General features: G+C 31.5%; 8 protein-coding genes across 8 annotated transcripts; 3 read left to right on the top strand and 5 right to left on the bottom strand. All coding sequences in view use genetic code 12, as the record gives it.

The window, feature by feature from the left end:
• Positions 1-571: 571 nt before the first annotated feature.
• Positions 572-1,087, top strand: RJT21DRAFT_4771 (uncharacterized protein; the record flags this gene model as incomplete). Its single annotated transcript, XM_064884723.1, has 1 exon — positions 572-1,087. The coding sequence occupies one exon, from the start codon at positions 572-574 to the stop codon at positions 1,085-1,087; it is 516 nt and encodes a 171-aa protein (XP_064741568.1).
• A 569-nt stretch (positions 1,088-1,656) lies between these two features.
• ERO1 (ER oxidoreductin) lies at positions 1,657-4,210 on the bottom strand. The gene has a single exon (XM_064883494.1). It carries the CDS (start codon positions 3,738-3,740, stop codon positions 1,938-1,940), a length of 1,803 nt encoding a protein of 600 aa, XP_064741567.1. The 5' UTR covers positions 3,741-4,210; the 3' UTR covers positions 1,657-1,937.
• Positions 4,211-4,679: 469 nt separating this feature from the next.
• DBP3 (RNA-dependent ATPase) lies at positions 4,680-6,275 on the bottom strand (the record flags this gene model as incomplete). The annotated part of the gene is made up of 1 exon (XM_064885265.1): positions 4,680-6,275. One exon carries the CDS (start codon positions 6,273-6,275, stop codon positions 4,680-4,682), a length of 1,596 nt encoding a protein of 531 aa, XP_064741566.1.
• A 633-nt stretch (positions 6,276-6,908) lies between these two features.
• On the top strand, positions 6,909-9,742 carry RJT21DRAFT_117890 (protein transport protein SEC24). The gene has a single exon (XM_064880870.1). The coding sequence runs from the start codon at positions 6,959-6,961 to the stop codon at positions 9,731-9,733; it is 2,775 nt and encodes a 924-aa protein (XP_064741565.1). The 5' UTR covers positions 6,909-6,958; the 3' UTR covers positions 9,734-9,742.
• A 367-nt stretch (positions 9,743-10,109) lies between these two features.
• RJT21DRAFT_4767 (uncharacterized protein) lies at positions 10,110-12,122 on the bottom strand (the record flags this gene model as incomplete). The annotated part of the gene is made up of 1 exon (XM_064884720.1): positions 10,110-12,122. The coding sequence occupies one exon, from the start codon at positions 12,120-12,122 to the stop codon at positions 10,110-10,112; it is 2,013 nt and encodes a 670-aa protein (XP_064741564.1).
• A 747-nt stretch (positions 12,123-12,869) lies between these two features.
• RJT21DRAFT_15687 (Golgi transport complex subunit) lies at positions 12,870-14,246 on the bottom strand. Its single transcript, XM_064883492.1, has one exon. It carries the CDS (start codon positions 14,181-14,183, stop codon positions 12,999-13,001), a length of 1,185 nt encoding a protein of 394 aa, XP_064741563.1. The 5' UTR covers positions 14,184-14,246; the 3' UTR covers positions 12,870-12,998.
• Positions 14,203-15,357, bottom strand: RJT21DRAFT_117887 (uncharacterized protein). Its single transcript, XM_064880869.1, has 2 exons — positions 15,204-15,357; positions 14,203-15,130 (listed from the first exon to the last, which is right to left on the bottom strand). The coding sequence occupies exons 1-2, from the start codon at positions 15,218-15,220 to the stop codon at positions 14,347-14,349; spliced, it is 801 nt and encodes a 266-aa protein (XP_064741562.1). The 5' UTR covers positions 15,221-15,357; the 3' UTR covers positions 14,203-14,346.
• Positions 15,358-15,395: 38 nt separating this feature from the next.
• RJT21DRAFT_117886 (protein transport protein SEC24) lies at positions 15,396-18,341 on the top strand. Its single transcript, XM_064880868.1, has one exon. The coding sequence runs from the start codon at positions 15,480-15,482 to the stop codon at positions 18,258-18,260; it is 2,781 nt and encodes a 926-aa protein (XP_064741561.1). The 5' UTR covers positions 15,396-15,479; the 3' UTR covers positions 18,261-18,341.
• Positions 18,342-18,452: the final 111 nt, after the last annotated feature.

Genomic DNA, 18,452 nt, shown 5'->3' with positions numbered 1-18,452 from the left:
CAATATTAATGGTGGCTCCGGGTATTGGTATCATTCATTGTTCACAATTGCCGATAAAATCTATATTTAAATCATGTAATGCTCGGCCGGTCGCGAACGGGACTAACTGACCGCTAAGCTCGGTCATTCACAGCAACCAAACGAGTCACTCTTAATGCTGCTAAAGACGCGCTTAAACAGATCCTGCATGCAGTCCCCACTCACTCTCCAGATAAAGACTCGAAAACCTGATAAGGAAACTGCAACAAAGCCCCAGTCTTGCTGCATACAGGATTTGTTATGACTCTAATAGTTATCACCACATGTTAGAATTAAACCCATATAAAGATAGAGAAAGAAAACACTAAGTTCATTTCAGTTATTTGTTTATTATTTGTTATTCCTTTTGTCTTTTCTTTTCCTTTCCCTTCCTTTCCTTTTGGTTTTATTTATACCTTAAGTAACTTCAACCTAAGGGTGTTTACTTAAAATCAATTCAGATCTACTTTTACTTACCCACCTATTTACTACTCCAGATTCTCAATTTTCCTCAATTATTTATCGACTTCCGAGTACCCGATAATTGCCGCCAATGTTTAAACCAAGTTCCTATATTCCTCAATGGTTCAGAAGATCTTCTTCAACTTCCTCTTCATCTAATAACTCTATTAATGAAAAGGATTTATCCGAAGTTCCAAGAAGTTTCACCCTTCCCTCGGTTGAGAATAATAATAAATTGATTAATATCTCAATGAATGATAATAAGGAAGATGAATCATTTGTGGATATTCAATATAGACAATTAAGTTATGCTGAGGTGGCATTAATGGCAAAAGATAATTCTAATAATAATAACAAGAAGTCAATCGTTTCAGAATCTGTTACTACTCATATTAAATCTCCAAAGAAACGTACTAATGTCAATCAATTTAATGTATTACTGACTGATGATACTGATGATGTTGATGATCCTAATGATAAAACTTATGAACCTTTTAAATCCGATGTTAGTTATAAGAAAAGTAAACAATATAAGAATAAGCAACATGACTCCGTTCAAAAGAGAAAGCTTAAGAAATCTGCTCATAAATTAAGTTCTCATGCTTAAAATGATTATTGTTAATTCATAATTATAGAACTAGACTAAAAGTGAAATGCTTTACTATTTGCTTTCCGTTTGCTTTTTTTTTTTAAATATATTCCAAAACATTTTATCAATTAAATCTTAACTTTTGTATTCCTATTTTTACGATAACTACAACTTTTATGGTTATAGTGGTTACATGATTTTTTTTCTTTTTGACTTGCTTTTACAACTTTTCTATTTGCTTTTTCTTCACAGTTTAATTTTTATATTTATTATATTTAGATTTCAATTCATCTACAGTTTGCTTAAGTTATATATAAATTAATACGTTATAAATATATCGTCTAGTTCAATTACTTTTATAACACGCGCCAATATCCGTTATGCCGCGGTTGGTTTGCCGATAAGTGCGTTATCTATCACTATAGATTTTCCGAGGCATTGTATATTAAGCACAGATACAGTTGACACATTACTCCCTGGATATAGAGATATACTAATTCAAATGGATATATGATGTTGAGGTTATAATAAACTCAAAAGGTTTGTAGCGGCTGTTTGTAGAGTTTAATTAAATTGTAAATCTAGATTTTGTGATTTTTAGCTATCATGTAGTTATCTGCAATCTCATGAAAATCAATATGAAATCGATATGAAATCTTTCCTACAGTTCATTGCATAGCGGCTCCAATTTGTAACATGCATTTTATTTAAAATGTTCGAAAAACTTTACATTTTATACTTTGGGGTTATGCTACATAAAGGGGTTCTTTCTGAGAATTGTTAATTTTTCGCAGCAATCTGTCGAAATTCAAAAGTATATTGAACACTTTAATCTATACAGTATTTACAACTTACGATATATACTAAGCTAATTATCAAATAATGCTGCATATTTCTCTTGTTCATCATTCTTAATAGAAATAGGGCTTTCATATTTAAATCTAGTTGGAGCTCCAATTAATTCATCCCATAATTGGGAAGCATAAGTAACCGTAATTTTGAAAATAGTGGATGGGAAAGTTATATAACTATTCAAAATGAATTTGACAGCATCAGAAACATCGAAGATGGCGATTTTGAGTTCATCAATAAATGAACGTTTGGATGGATCCAACAACTTTTCAACTTCAACTGGAGAGAAGAAACCTAATTTCTTAGATGGAGGAGTCGACGTTACAGAAGTAGAAGATTCAGAAGCCGATGAAACTGATAAAGTTGACGATAAAGAACTAACTACTTTTTCGTCATCTTTAAATTGTGGAGCAGTTGCAAAGAATGGGAATCCTAAACCTTTAGCTTTATTACGAATAGTTTCATATTCACCAGGTTTGGCTATACCCTTTTCAACATCTTCTAAATGCTTCAAGTACATCGATTTAAAATTATTAATAGAAGCAATCGATTTAGATAATCTATCAAAGGTATTAATCAATGCCACAATTTCAATTCTTCTAAATTTTAAATTTTCAGCTGCTTCATCTTCAAATAAGATTTTTAATGCTGTTCCATAACCAATAGTTTGGATCTTACCCCACATTCTACATCTATCACAACCAACACAATCCATTATAGCACTAATATTTTTAAATCTAGCTCTAAATTCATTCTTTAATAAAGGATCCTCAGAAAATAAGGTCGAAGTATCAAATAAAGTGTTTTGAGATAAAGATGGAATAATTTCTTGTAATAATAAATCATCATAAACATCAACAGATTCTACATTACCAATTTGGTCAAAAATTTGCTTTTGAGCTGGAGATATATCATCATAACCACTTTGAATAAATTGTTTCAAGGGTAAAATTTGAGCCAATCTAACAATCGATTGGGATACAATAGCATAATTAAAATAAATATTAGATAATCTATCATTGAAAGATCCAACTCTTTCCATGAAAACTTTTAAATTTGGATAAAATTCACCAGTTTCAGCATCTAAATATTCATTTGATAAATGAACAGCAATTGATGCATGTAAACCACTAACAATTCTATAAAAGACATTTTTTTCAATACATTGTTCAGGTTCAGCATCAAGATTTTTCATTGACATTGGATTTGTATTTGGGAAACAATTCTCACTATAAATAGCTTTCCAAACATCAAAAGATTGATTACCTCCATAACCAGTAAATCTTTCAGGATTATTTAATAAATTAACATATACACATGCATGATCTTCATCAAAATGAGAATAATCTAAATCTTCACAAGTATCTATAGCTTCAGTTTCTATTGAATTATCAATAGCAGTTGAATCTGCACGATTAATTTTTCCTAATTGACTTGGTTTAAGGGAGTCATTATGAATATTTGACCAATTAAATTGATCAGGAGGTAAGATTTCAACAGCACAATTCTCAGTTGCACAGAAATGTTGAGCACTCCAAAATTTACATTGTTTATCTAAATCAACTTTAAAATATTTGAAATATGAAGTTTTAATAAGATCTGATAAAAATGGTCTTATGCTTTTATTTAATTCATCAATGTATGAAAAGGTAGTATTACATGAAGGAGTTATTATTTGAGAACAAAACTCAGGAGAATCAAAGGGATGGAATTTGAATGCTGATAAAGGTTGTTGAATTTCATTTGAAGTTACAATGTTGGCTATCAAAAGTAGAACTGTTATTATGAAATAACGCAGACTTGAAGTTGATACTTTCATGATAATATATTAAAGATTTTGGAAGTAATGACAAAATATGAAATATTAATCAAATAGTCCTAATGAAGTCGATCTAGAATTGTTTATATACAGAAAAAGGTAGTAATGAGATCAGATGATATGCTATGAAATTTTAACAACAAGATTATAAATGATATTCAGATATTCAGATATTTTACGTCTGTCTATGAAGAAATGGGAACAAACCACTTTATATATAAATATTATATTTTTATATAATATATATATAATAGTTTTTATTATGTAATTAAATGTAATTTAGGGGTGTTGCTATGGCCTTCTTCTAAAGTTGTTTCATGAATTTTTCACTTAAGCTTTGTCCCTATGGGTTTTGTGTCACCTTTTTAGTATAGAAGGTTATAGAAAACTGACGCTAGTTTGATAGGAACTGCTTTAGTTTATTATATTATCAATTACGTAGTGATTGTCAGTAACAACTCTAACTGGTTAAGTTATAAGATAGAATATTAGTAACTATGTGGTAACATATATATATATATATATAGCTGATATTAGAACAGCTCATTACAAAAATAGTTTACTGAAGTATCACCACATACAATTAATAAGCAATAACAAATCCCCGAACGACAAACGAGAGACAAATTACACTGTACATTTATTAAGGTACATTTTTATTATTGAGTTGCCATCCGGATTTAACGACCCTATCGCTCGTAAGAACTCAATGTATTTTGACCTTCTGGCGTGGTATTTTTGTAGGACCATAATGACACGTAACGACTTCCGGCATACAGACCACGGTTTGCCTAATTAGGAAGCCTCCGATATTTAGCACCCATTGTTCGGTTATTAATTAGTTATAGTAATAAAATTCAATTAATTAAACTATGAATACAAGGTAAGAAATGTAGTATATAATGTATAAAAATCAAAGTAAATACTTCTTCTATTTGCTTAGTCAAATTTAATCTTCTTAGCAGTTTTAGTCATATCGACATCTTTATAAAAGGCTCCATAGACTGAATGAGTCTTCTTTTTAGTATGTCCACCAAATTTTAATAATTCTTCAGGAACTGGTTGATTAGCTCCTCTTAAAATATTACATAAAGCACCACTTAAATGTTTTTCATGATCTGTAAATAATGTATGAGCAATACCAGTTTGTCCAGCTCTTCCAGTTCTACCAATTCTATGAACATAATCTTCAACTGTTAATGGGAATGTTAAGTTAATAACAACTTTAACATTAGGAATATCTAACCCTCTAGCAGCAACATCAGTAGCTAATAAAAGTGATGATTCACCAGTCTTAAATGCATTTAATGCTTGAGTTCTTTGTTGTTGTGATAAATCTCCATGAATAGCAGCAACTTTATAACTATTTCTGTTAAGTAAACTTTCAATTCTTCCAGCTTCTTTCTTATATAATGCAAAAATTAAGACTTTATCGTTTTTAGAAGCTCCACTTTGATATTTCTTTAATAATGATAATAATTTACGTTCTTTATCATATGGTTCTATAACTTCAACAATTTGTGTAATTCTCTTATTTGCTGATAATTCATCTCTATCTCCGATACTTACTTTTACAGGATCATTCATAAATGTATTAGCCAATTCTCTAACTTCTTTAGGCCAAGTAGCAGTAAACATCAATGTTTGTCTACCTTTAGTTTGAGTATTACCAATAATGGATTTAATATCTTCTTCAAAACCTTTTTCTAACATTCTATCGGCTTCATCCAATACTAAATAATCAACTTTTGATAAGTTGACTGCCCCATCATTAATTAAATCTAATAATCTACCTGGAGTTGCAACAACAACATTAGCAGTTCTTAATTTTTTAATTTGATCATCTTTAGAAACACCACCATAAATTGCTACACATTCAATTTTAGTCTTACTAGTTAAATCAACTAAATTATCATAAGTTTGTAATGCTAATTCACGAGTTGGTGATATACATAAAACATTTAATCCAGATTTACCTAATGTTAAGATATTATTAATGGCTGGAACACCAAATGCAAAAGTCTTTCCTGACCCAGTTTCAGCAACTCCAATGACATCTTTTCCACTTAAAAGATATGGCCAAGCAACTGATTGAATTGGAGTTGGCTTAGGAAATTTTGATACAATGGCGTGGATTTTTGAGTCTAATTCAATTTGATCAAATGATATTATAGGTCTGAGATTCAAATCATGAGGATCTTCAATGGTAACTTCATTAGTTGATAAGAATGAATCAACATCAGATTGTGATAAAGAAGTCAAGGATTCAGATTGTGTATAACCTTGAGAGGATTGAGCAGATCCAGTAATAGTAGTTGTGAAGTTTGGACCTTTGGCTTTCTTTTCTTTCTTTTCTTTCTTTTCTTTCTTGTCCTTCTTTTCTTTCTTGTCCTTCTTTTCTTTCTTGTCTTTCTTTTCCTTCTTATCCTTCTTATCCTTCTTTTCAGACTTGCTTAATCTGACTTTCTTTTCAGAATGTTCTTCAGCAGATTCTTCAGAGTGCTTTCTCTTTCTGTCTTTACTATCTTTACTCATTGTTAGTTGCTGCAAAGTGCTTTGATATACAAGAACTGAGCTTTAAACGATTGTAACGTGAATTAATTTTTTTTTTCACATCCATCATACTAGAGAAGTGAGCCGCACAATGAGCTTCGTTACCTATTTGGGAAAGATTTGATATACTACCCGATTTAATGGAGTCGATTCGGCTTGGACATGTTCCAATTTCTTATAGTCATCCAAACAGTCGAATTAATACAGCAAAGAAAGAGATAAACAAGCTTTTTTGCCGGAGAAGAATTAAGATATCCGATTCCAATAAGTTAAAGTAAGTTTTTTGGTCATAAAAACTTCTAAAACTGGGTTTCTGATCTTAAGCTAAGCATACCCAAATTGCTTACATTTAAGCTATTTAATAATCTAATAATTATACAACTATATAGCCATACAATCCTTTCATTAAATATGAATTTGAAATCATGAAAGTAATTGTACTATACTCAGACATAGACCCTTATTTTATGCTCAACAATAAAATTTAGTCCGGCTAAAAATCACTTTGAACACGTCGCAGACTTACCGCCATTTTTCAGCTGCGAAATGTCTTTCCACCAAATTTCATTTTAAACTTAAATTAGATTCGTTAATTAATATATAGTTTTAAATTGTAGTAATCCTCTTTTGAATAAAGTTATAGTAATTCAACTGATTTGTAATCAATGTCAAGTAGAAGAAGGGCTTATCCGCAGCCTCAATATGCTCTTGATGCATCAGCACCACCATCAGCGCTAACTTCCCCTTTACAAGGCAATCCATATCAATTTCAACAACAGCCACCTGTAACTGGGCTAGGAATTCCACAACAAGGAAGTTTTGATCACACAACTCAAGAATTTCAAAACATTCGTATTTCTCGTTCAAATAGTAATACTAATAGCCCTTATGTGGCATCATCTAATCAATTTGCACCATTTCAGCAACAGGATGGACCCAACAGTCCTCAAACAACACAGTTTTCATTTCAAAATCAACCATTTCAACAACAAAATACTGCTTCTAGTAATTTATATACCCAATCCAATGGTCTTTCAATACCTTTGAATCAATTATATACTACAGATTTATCTAGAGAATTACCACCTCCAATTTCTGATTTAGCTCTAACTCCACCTCCTATAGTTCTACCACCTAATATTGCCATAAATCCAAATTCAGAAAGTTCAAATGCTTCCCCAGATTACTTTAGATCAACATTAAATGTTATTCCGAACAGTTCATCTTTACTTAAAAAATCTAAATTACCTTTGGCTTTGATCCTTAAGCCATATCGGGCCTTAACCATTCAAGATGAAGATATTCCAGTCACATCGGATACATATATTAGTAGATGCCGTCGTTGTAAAGGGTATATAAACCCATTTGTAAGTTTTGTTGAAAATGGAAGAAGGTGGAGATGTAACTTTTGTAACTTGTTGAATGATATTCCTTCAAACTTTGAATATGATGAAATCAGTGGACAAGTTAAGAACAAATTTGATAGAGTTGAATTGAACCATGCTGTAGTTGAATTCCTTGCTCCTAAAGAATATATGGTAAGGACACCTCCTCCCATTGTTTATACCTTTATTATTGACGTGTCTGTTAGTGCAGTACAAAGTGGATTAACTGGAACTATTACTAGAACCATTTTAGAAAGTTTAGATAGAATCCCAAATACTAATAAAACTGCCAAAGTTGCATTTATTGGGGTTGATTCTAGTTTACATTATTTTAGATTCAATGAAGGATTAGATGGAGTTGAATCATTGATCGTTTCTGATATTGAAGAACCATTCCTACCTGCACCTGAGGGTCTTTTAATCAACTTGGATGAAAGTAGACCAGCCATTGAAAGGTTTTTGCTTGATTTTCCAACTTATTTTGAAGATACCTCAGTGCAAGGATTTGCCTTGGGTCCAGCTCTAAAGGCAGGCCACAAATTAATAAGTAATATTGGAGGTAAATTAATATGCTTTACAGCGTCATTACCATCTATCGGTGAAGGTAAATTGTCTGTCAGAGATGAAGCCAGTGTATCTGGAAAACCAAAGGAAGCCAAAATCTTGTTATCACTAGCTGAAAACTTTTACAAATCATTTGCCGTACAATGTAACTCATCTCAAGTTACTGTTGACTTATTTTTAACTTCTTCTGCCTATCAAGATGTTGCCACCTTGTCCAACTTACCTCGTTATACTGCTGGTCAAACACACTTCTATCCCGCATGGACTAGTGCTAAATATGAAGATGTTACTAAATTATCCAAAGAAGTAAGTGATCACTTATCACAAGATATTGCCATGGAAGCAGTTTTAAAAGTCAGAGGATCTATTGGATTTAGTATGAATTCATTTTATGGAAATTTCTTTAACAGATCTTCAGATTTATGTTCATTTCCTACATTTCCAAGAGATCAAAGTTATTGTATTGAAATCTCCATGGACGAAACTATTACGAAGCCGGTTGTTTTCTTTCAAGCTGCGATATTGCATTCTACATCTTTTGGTGAAAGAAGAGTTAGATTATTCAACTTGGCAATCCCTATTTCTAGTAAGTTGAACGATATTTATGCTTCAGCTGATCAATTGGCGATCACGAATTTTTACACTCATAAAGCTATTGAGAAAGCTTTAGCTTCATCCTTGCCTGATGCAAGAAACTATTTGAGCACGAAAGTTGTTGAGTTATTGAATGTATATAAAAAAGAGTTGGTAGCTGGCAATGTTTCTGGAGCTTCTCCATTACAATTGTCTACAAATTTAAGAATGTTACCATTATTATTATTCTCGTTGACTAAGCATTTGGGTTTCAGAGCTGAAAGAGTTCCATCTGACCACAGAGCCTCTGCTCTCAATGATCTTGGAACCATGCCAATTAACCAATTGGTGAAATCTATTTACCCAACTGTATATGCATTACATGATATGCCTGATCAATGTGGATTACCAGAAAGATTAATCGAATTTAATGAAGAAACTGGCGAAGAAGAAGAAGTTGTTTCTACAAATATTTTATTACCTGAACCAATTAATGCTACTAAATCTTCATGGGAAAATTATGGTTTGTATTTAGTAGACAATTCAAGCGAATTATTCTTATGGATTTCTGGTAACGTTGTTCCAGGATTAATCCAGGATTTATTTGGAACAGATAATTTATATGCTATTGCCACTGGTAAAACCGAATTACCAGAATTCACTATTGATGAATCCGAGTTCAATTATAGAGTTCGTCAAATAATAGGAAAGATCAGAGATCAAAATGACTCTATTACATGGAAGAATTTATATGTCGTTATTGGAGGATGTTCCAATGAACCAATTGAAATATCCCAACAACGTGATCTTATGGCTTTAAGAATGTGGACATTCAGTTGCTTGGTTGAAGATAAGAATGGTAATGAAGTATCATACAGAGATTTCTTAACTTCATTAAAATCCAGAGTTTCACAATAAACACAATAAGGTTGTTTTTGCTTAATTAGATTTTATATTTAACCAAATAAATACAGGGCTTCAAAGTTTTATATACGATGTACGTTGTAATTCATGTATTGATGTGTTCAACTATTTCACCGTATATAATCAATTCGTCATCAAACTTTACCTTTTTGTGGCATGTATATTCTAGAACTGCTGAAGTATATATAGACGGTATAGCACTTTTATTTTATGCTTAATTAACTACATAAGACAATATAAAGCACGTATAGACTTTTTTTCAAATTAATAATTCTTGCAGTGGTGTTAGAAGTTGGAGCGCATAAAGCTAGAAATTTTAAGCACTAAAATAAACTTTCACATTATGTTAATGTTCAATTATTGAACTTCACTATACCCAGACAATTTGTTTTTTAATTTTCTTTACAGCGTGACGATTTTTCCGTTTGATGTAAAGTTCAGGGTCTAAACAGGGGATCTTTGTGAAATTCACTTTGCCATTGTTCATATGTATATTGTCAAGTAATAATTTTGTATCGTGCATAAAATAAAATTCCAGTAAAGATGAATGATTGGTATAATCAGATAAGATGTAGAACCCTCTTGATTTCAAGTTGATCTTTCCTTCCAAAGTAGCAGAAGCATAGCCATATTGATATAGACGGGGTTTATAGTCGTGGGATGAATTCCTAGCAACAAATATATGATCTTGCAAGTACCCTTTAATCGAACGATATATCTGAATTTCTCGTAGATACATTGAAAGGATAGTATTTAGAATTTTGTAGAAGGATACTTTTCTTGGGGGTTTGAGGTGAGGTATCTCAAGGTTGTAAATTTTGAGATACATTTCTTTGTTCTTATTAGGACCATCACTTCTGTATATCACTCTTGCACTTTCCGTTAAATAAAAGTTATTTGTGAAGTTCAGGTATTCGGCCAAGAACTGGAAGCTTTCTTTCTTGAAAGGTTCTCCTTCGTACTCTATATATTTATTACCAAAGTAGCCTGCATCTATAGATATTGACAGGTCATCCGAGCTAACATAAGTTGTATTCTTTAATTTAAAGTTTCGGAATCTCGATTGAAGTAATCTTGCAACTACTGAAATTCTAAATTGCTTCTCTCTTTCCCTTTCTTGAGGAGTAAATTTTAATTGATGTAGTAAAGCCTTCAGTTGCTTAAACACAGACCTATCAACATTTTTGACGTAGTCCAACGTGAATGCAGATAGCAAAGTCATTAAGTTATATTTACTTGTCAGATGATCGAATAAGGCAACATTGAATTTTATGTTATATTCAAATCCACGAGAAAGGCATTGACTTCTTTCTGTACACATATAATTTTCTTGATCCAATTCAATGAATAGAACCGACCATTGATCTACTGCAATAGATATGCGACTGTTACAAAGAAGAGCCTGACCAACACATTCATTGATTAAGGAAATAAATTGTTGATTATTTTCAGAGTGGCGACTTCGGAAAGCTTTATGAATACCTGTCGTTTTAATATTGATTGGTATAGCAAATTTTTTCATTTCATGTTTTTCAAAAATAAATCTCATAGGAGTATTAGTAGTTTGCAAATAACTATTACTGCATTTTGAACGGAGGAATCGAGTAAGCGGTACACCACTGTCATATTCAAAAATATCCGACACTCCCTTTATGAAATCAGGGCAATGGACACATATATCTTCATATGGGGGGCAAGATGTTCCAATGTCTACAAGTAAGTTTTCTGATGTAATTGAAATTGCATTTATTTTTTTAATGATATCTTGTTCGTCTATTTCTTGAAGCAAGGGATTAATTTCAAAACGATCATTAAGAATATTTCGTCTACTGATGATATACGAGTGTGATCGTTTCGGAACTCGATGATAGTGGTGCGCAAATGAAATTACATTCCTAAAACTAAGTTCATTAGGAATAATAAAACTTGTTGGTAAGGAAAATGTGAAATTATAACGGAAAAGTTGTTTGACTTGATATTTAAAGTTCAAGTTCCTGGAGTTATCTTTAGTTAAACATGATAAATTCAGTGGTAATTTATCTGGCCATTTGGATATTAAATCATAAAGCAAGCGCTCTAGCCGATAAATATCCCCTATATACTGGTCAGAAGATACATATTCTTGATCAAGACGAAGAGGACCCCTTTCAGCCAGAATGACATGGAAATTGCTTAGAAGAAATCCAAGCTTTTTCCTATTGAAATATAGGTTTCCAGATTCAGAATAATTTGGAAATGTCTTAAGGAGATTGTTCCACTGTTGTTCCAACTTATGTTTTTCTTCTAAGTCGTTATAGTAATTGTAGTTGACATCGTACATAAGTTTTCTTGCAGCAAACTCACATGAGGCTATAACGCATTCTTGATAAACAAATTCTTCCATGATTTATTAGATAATAATTGATGAAGTATTTTAATAAACATGCAATAAACTTTCAATAAATTTATGATAAATATAGGAAGATTTACATATATTATGCCTAATCAAAAAGTGAACGTACCAGTTTCCATTTCAAGAGTATTATATAAGCCCTCTGATTTTTTCCGCATGGCTGCAAATTAACTTGTTCCTGTATTTGGTCTTTTGGAAGCGGATCTTAGTTGCCAGTATTGTACATTTTCTAGTTCAATGTGTAGTTGTTACAGTTTTGTTATGCTAAATTTGTTCTGCCAAGTTTCCGATAAGGCAGTTAAATTAACACTGTGTTGATGTTTTTCTCTGGTTTAATATTTTCTGAATTTTAAATATACTATAACAATCTCAATTTGAATATGTGAAATGATAGAGTATAAAATCGGTCTATCAGAGTTATGGAATAGTCTGTGGCGGTGTATTATGTCACTTATGCTATGTGATTCTATAAGCGAAAATGTTGATAGCATACATGGAAGATAATTTTCAATTTATGCAAATACTAGAAAACATTAAGTGGAATCCGATGAAAATGTTTTCTGTGGTTGTTTCAGTTCAAGTTCAAGAAATTTCTTAATATTTGTTTCTTTCAATGGATAGTATTTCACTTCTTCCTAAATTCTGAGTTGAATGACAAACTCTATAATGCTTTAAAAAGTAATTCTTGACCTCGGAATTAAAGTCAATGTAAGGGGTTTACTACTAAAATGCTTGGAATACAGATTCGCAGTTTATATGGTGATGTACATATATTCCTCATTTCATTTAATTATGATTATTGAATTTATATGCGCTTACAAAAATGCATGTTTATAACCGTTATTTACAAATATACAAAATTTTTCTTTACCTACCACTACTAATTATTTCTATAGCATCCAATAACAAATCCCTTTCGTATTCTGACTTGAATGTTTCCAATACTGTATTCTTAAGGCCATCATAGTAAACTTTTAAGTTCTTAGCTGTAGGCCCCCCACGAGCCATAGTAGCTACGATATTCTTTTTAAATCGAAGACACAATTTGGACCAAAATAGCTGAAATAAAGAATCTACATTAAATTCAGTTTGTAACAAATCTTCAAAGCTTCTACTATCAATACCATTAGGATTTTTAGATACTTCCCAAGCACTTAATATATGGGACAATCTTTGGAAGTATTCCTCTGAAGATTCTTTGATTTCAGAGATAATAGCAGTAAAATTTCTTGGAGATTGTAAAGATCGAGACAAATTCGTTAATGAATGTTGAACTTGTTTATTAATGACAGATCTGTCAAAGGTTTGGAAGAATGAATCTTGATCTAATAAGTAATATGCAATTAAATGATTTTCTAAATTGGTATTCTTTTCGGTAAATGTTGAATGATGATTGAATTCATTAGATATGATTTGTATAGCTTGCTCTATTAACGCATTCTTCTTCGATATTTGAATAGGATAATAATCTCTAATCAATTTAATTGCGAGAATATTAGAATCTTTAGTATTGTTGTTATTCTCAGATTCATATAATTGAGATAATTGTACATGTAATCGAGCTAATCTGGTAAGGTCCTTTATATTTTCAGAATCAAAAGATTTCTCTAACAGTTCTATTTGTTGGATTAAAAATATAAAAAAACTAGCTCCTCTAAGTAAATCCAAAGTAGTATGTATCCGTTTAAGGGCATTATTAAGTCTTAATGATTCATCATATGGTTGAATTACTTCAGCTTTTATCCTTTCAAAAGAATGATTAACTCTTGATATAGAAGGATTAATTTTATCATTTAAGATAGTTCTTGTATCTTCAATTCGAGAAAAATTGGATACTAATGCTTCATAGTTATTGCCAGCAATTGTCCGAATACGTTTATCACATTCTTCAATATCAAACTTAAGTTTTTTTATTGGCGTTTGTAAATCAAGTTCATTTGATTCATTACCATTGGTCGCCACTACTAAATCATTAGCAAATTCTAATGCTGAGAATCGAGGTTCTAAGAATGCTTCAAAGTCCTCTAATTCAACCTTTAATTCACTCGTCATGATTATGGATTATGAAATGATTGGCTATTAATAATATTAGTTATCTGTTCAATGGGTCAATTTTTCAGCCTTCGCACACCCTTTTCCAAAAATGATAAACAACCAAATACCTTTTATTACTTACAATACATACAGTTCTATACACAGGTCTATCAATAATTCATTATTCTGTTTTATACTTTGGCTTAACATTATCTGATTTCTTATTCTTCTTTCCTCCTCTCTTATGGAACATTTTTTTCTTTATTTTAGCGATTCTTTGCTTTTCAAGTTTCTTAGACTCTTTCAATCGTTCAAGTCGTCTCTCACGGCATATTATCTTATTAATTCTCTTCTTTTTACCTTCTCTTCTGGTTTTAGATAGTATTCTACGTTGTTTTTCTTGTTCAATCTTTAAATTATGTTGAGTTATATCAGTAACTTTCCACGGAGTAGGATCACTCATAGGTCCATATGAGTTAATTTGCAGATAAATATCATCATAATCCAAAGCAGTCTCTATAAATCGTTGCTTGTCCTGATCAGAATAATGGGCCAAATAATAAGATATTGGCCTTTCATTTTTTATTACTTCGACAAAATCTTCTCTTAAGCTAACTTTCATTATTTGATTTTTCGGCCTCCTTGTTTCTTCTGATACTTGTTGTTGTTCTTGGTTATCTTCCTTAATATTATTTGACTCTACTTGATTGCTTTTGGCGGTAGTAGCATCAAATGAAAATAATGGGAACTCCATTTCATCATTATCTGGTTTATCTTCATGATTAGTATCTAGATTATCACTTGATCCATGAGATTCCGTGGCATTTATACCTGTATCTAGTCCACTATTATTTTCAACTTCAATAAACTCAAATTCCATCTTGTAAGGCATCAGATACTGATTACCTTCATTTTCAGATTCTGACCCTGGCTCATCTGAATCGTATAGATTCGAACGAGATACTCTAAAAACATATTAGTTAGTTATAAACTTTTAAATAAATCCCTATACCATAAGCTCACTATTATATTACTTACATCTTTCCTTTATTCATTATACTTTTGATATTACTACCATATACGATGTATACAATATATACTATATATAAATGATATATTATATAATCTATCTTACTTCAGTAGTAGTAACAAATGTATGGTATATGTGCACTAACTAAATTTTTTTTCGGCTCAATATACAGGCCACGACGAACTGGAAAATTGAACGGAAGATGTCGAGTTCGCTGGGCTGTTATAACGAGTGTTAAGTATTGTGCTACTATTGTCAATTGAAGGATTAATATAAGCATAGCCATGTCAAGTAGAAGAAGAGCATACCCACAGCCTCAATATGCTGTTGAAGCATCGGCTCCTGCAGCGGTTCCACCTGCTGTTGGTGGAAACCAGTATCAACAACCAGGTAGTGGATTAGGTGTTCCTCCCCCAAATTCATTAGATCCAACAACTCTGCAATTTCAAAATTTAAATATTTCTGGAACTAATACTGCTGTCAATTCTCCTTATTCAAATCAAGGTGGACAATTTGGTCAATATCAACAACCTACTAGTCCACAAGCTAGTCAATTTGGTCATAGTCAATATCAACAACCTCAACAACCTCAACAAGCTCCTGGTGTTGGTGTTGGCGGTGGTAATGGTTATTATAATCAATCTAATAATTTAGGTACTTCATTACCTTTAAATCAATTATATACTACCGATTTATCTAGAGAATTACCTCCACCTATTACAGACTTATCTTTACCTCCTCCACCAATTGTTTTACCACCTAATACAACTTTAATTCCAAATTCAGAAACTTCAAATGCTTCTCCCGATTATTTTAGATCAACATTAAATGTTATTCCAAATAGTTCTTCATTATTAAAAAAATCTAAATTACCTTTAGCCTTAGTTGTGAAACCTTATAATGCTTTAACTGTTGAAGCAGAAAATGTTGCAGTTACATCTGATACTACTATTAGTAGATGTCGTCGTTGTAGAGGGTATATTAATCCATTTATAACTTTGGCAGAAAATGGTAGACGTTGGAGATGTAACTTTTGTAACTTATTAAATGATATTCCATCAGCTTTTGAATATGATGAAATTAGTGGACAAGTTAAGAATAAATTTGATAGAGTTGAATTAAATAATGCTGTAGTTGAATTCATTGCTCCAAAAGAATATATGGCTAGAACTCCTCAACCAATTGTTTATACTTTTATTATTGATGTTTCTGTTAATGCTGATCAAAGTGGTTTGATTGGAACTATTACTAGAACCATTTTAGAAAGTTTAGATAGAATCCCAAATACTAATAAAACTGCCAAAGTTGCATTTATTGGGGTTGATTCTAGTTTACATTATTTTAGATTCAATGAAGGATTTGAAGGAGTTGAATCATTGATTGTTTCTGATATTGAAGAACCATTCTTACCATCACCAGATGGATTATTGGTTAATTTAGATGAAAACAGAGTCGCTATTGAAAAGTTCTTACTTGATTTCCCAACTTATTTTGAAGGTACAGGTAACCAAGGATTTGCTTTAGGACCAGCTTTGAAAGCTGCCCATAAGTTAATCAGTAATATCGGTGGTAAATTGGTTTGTTTCTCTTCCACTTTACCAAGTGTTGGTGAAGGAAAATTAAGTATTAGAGATGAATCAGGTGTAGCTGGAAAACCAAAAGAAGCAAAAGCTTTATTATCTTCTGCTGATAGTTTCTATAAATCATTTGCCGTACAATGTAACTCATCTCAAGTTACTGTTGACTTATTTTTAACTTCTTCTGCCTATCAAGATGTTGCCACCTTGTCCAACTTACCTCGTTATACTGCTGGTCAAACACACTTCTATCCCGCATGGACCAGTGCTAAATATGAAGATGTTACTAAATTATCTAAAGAAGTAAGTGATCACTTATCACAAGATATTGCCATGGAAGCAGTTTTAAGAGTCAGAGGATCTACTGGCTTTAGAATGAGTTCATTTTATGGAAATTTCTTTAACAGATCTTCAGATTTATGTTCATTTCCTACATTTCCAAGAGATCAAAGTTATTGTATTGAAATATCTATTGAAGAAAATGTTACTAAACCAGTAGTTTATTTCCAAGCGGCAGTATTACATTCTACATCATTTGGTGAAAGAAGAATTCGAGTTTTGAATTTAGCCCTTCCAACTTCTAGTAAATTAGTTGATATTTATGCTTCAGCTGATCAATTAGCTATCACTAACTTTTATACTCATAAAGCTATTGAAAGAGCATTATCAACATCTTTACCTGAAGCTCGAGAATTCTTAACTAGTAAAGTTGTTGAAATTTTAAGTCTTTATAAAAAGGAATTAGTTGCAGGAAATGTTTCTGGTGCTTCACCATTACAATTATCAACTAATTTAAGAATGTTACCATTATTATTGTTTTCATTAACAAAACATTTGGGTTTCAGAGCTGAAAGAGTTCCATCTGATCATAGAGCAGCTGCTCTTAACAATCTTGGATCAATTCCAATTAAACAATTGGTAAAATCCATCTACCCAACTGTTTATGCTTTACACAATATGCCAGATGAATGTGGATTGCCAGAAAGATTAATTCAAGTCAATGAAGAAACTGGTGAAGAAGAGGAGGTTGTTTCTACAAATATTTTATTACCAGAACCAGTAAATGATTCTAAATCGACTTGGGAAAATTATGGTTTATATTTGATTGATGATTCTAGTGAATTATTCTTATGGGTATCTGGTAATGTTGTTCCAGGATTAGTTCAAGATTTATTTGGAACAGATAATTTATATGCCATTCCAACGGGTAAAACTGAATTACCAGAATTCAGTATTGAAGAATCTGAATTCAATTATAGAGTTCGTCAAATAATAGGAAAGATAAGAGATCAAAATGATTCTATTGTATGGAAGAATTTATATGTTGTAGTTGGAGGATCATCCAATGAACCAATTGAGGTATCGCAACAACGTGATCTTATGGCATTAAGAATGTGGGCATATAGTTGTTTGGTTGAAGATAAATCTGGAAGTGAACCATCGTACAGAGATTTCTTAACCTCATTAAAATCAAAAGTTGCGCAATAAACATTATAATTAATTAGGTATAATTCTTGTTATATTCTTTCGTACAATGTATATATGTTATTCTAATACATGTGTTTGTTATATTTACCAGAGATTAACTATGTAGCAGACACTAACTATTTAGAAATTGTAAGAGCTTATATTCTTGGTCCTTTTCTATTTCTTGAGACTTATGATGTATGCATCAAAACG

This window comes from Scheffersomyces amazonensis (genome assembly GCF_036850825.1).
Source record: "Scheffersomyces amazonensis strain UFMG-HMD-26.3 chromosome Unknown RJT21scaffold_1, whole genome shotgun sequence".
Lineage (NCBI taxonomy): Eukaryota > Fungi > Ascomycota > Pichiomycetes > Serinales > Debaryomycetaceae > Scheffersomyces > Scheffersomyces amazonensis.
This window is presented reverse-complemented; position numbering and strand designations above follow the sequence as displayed.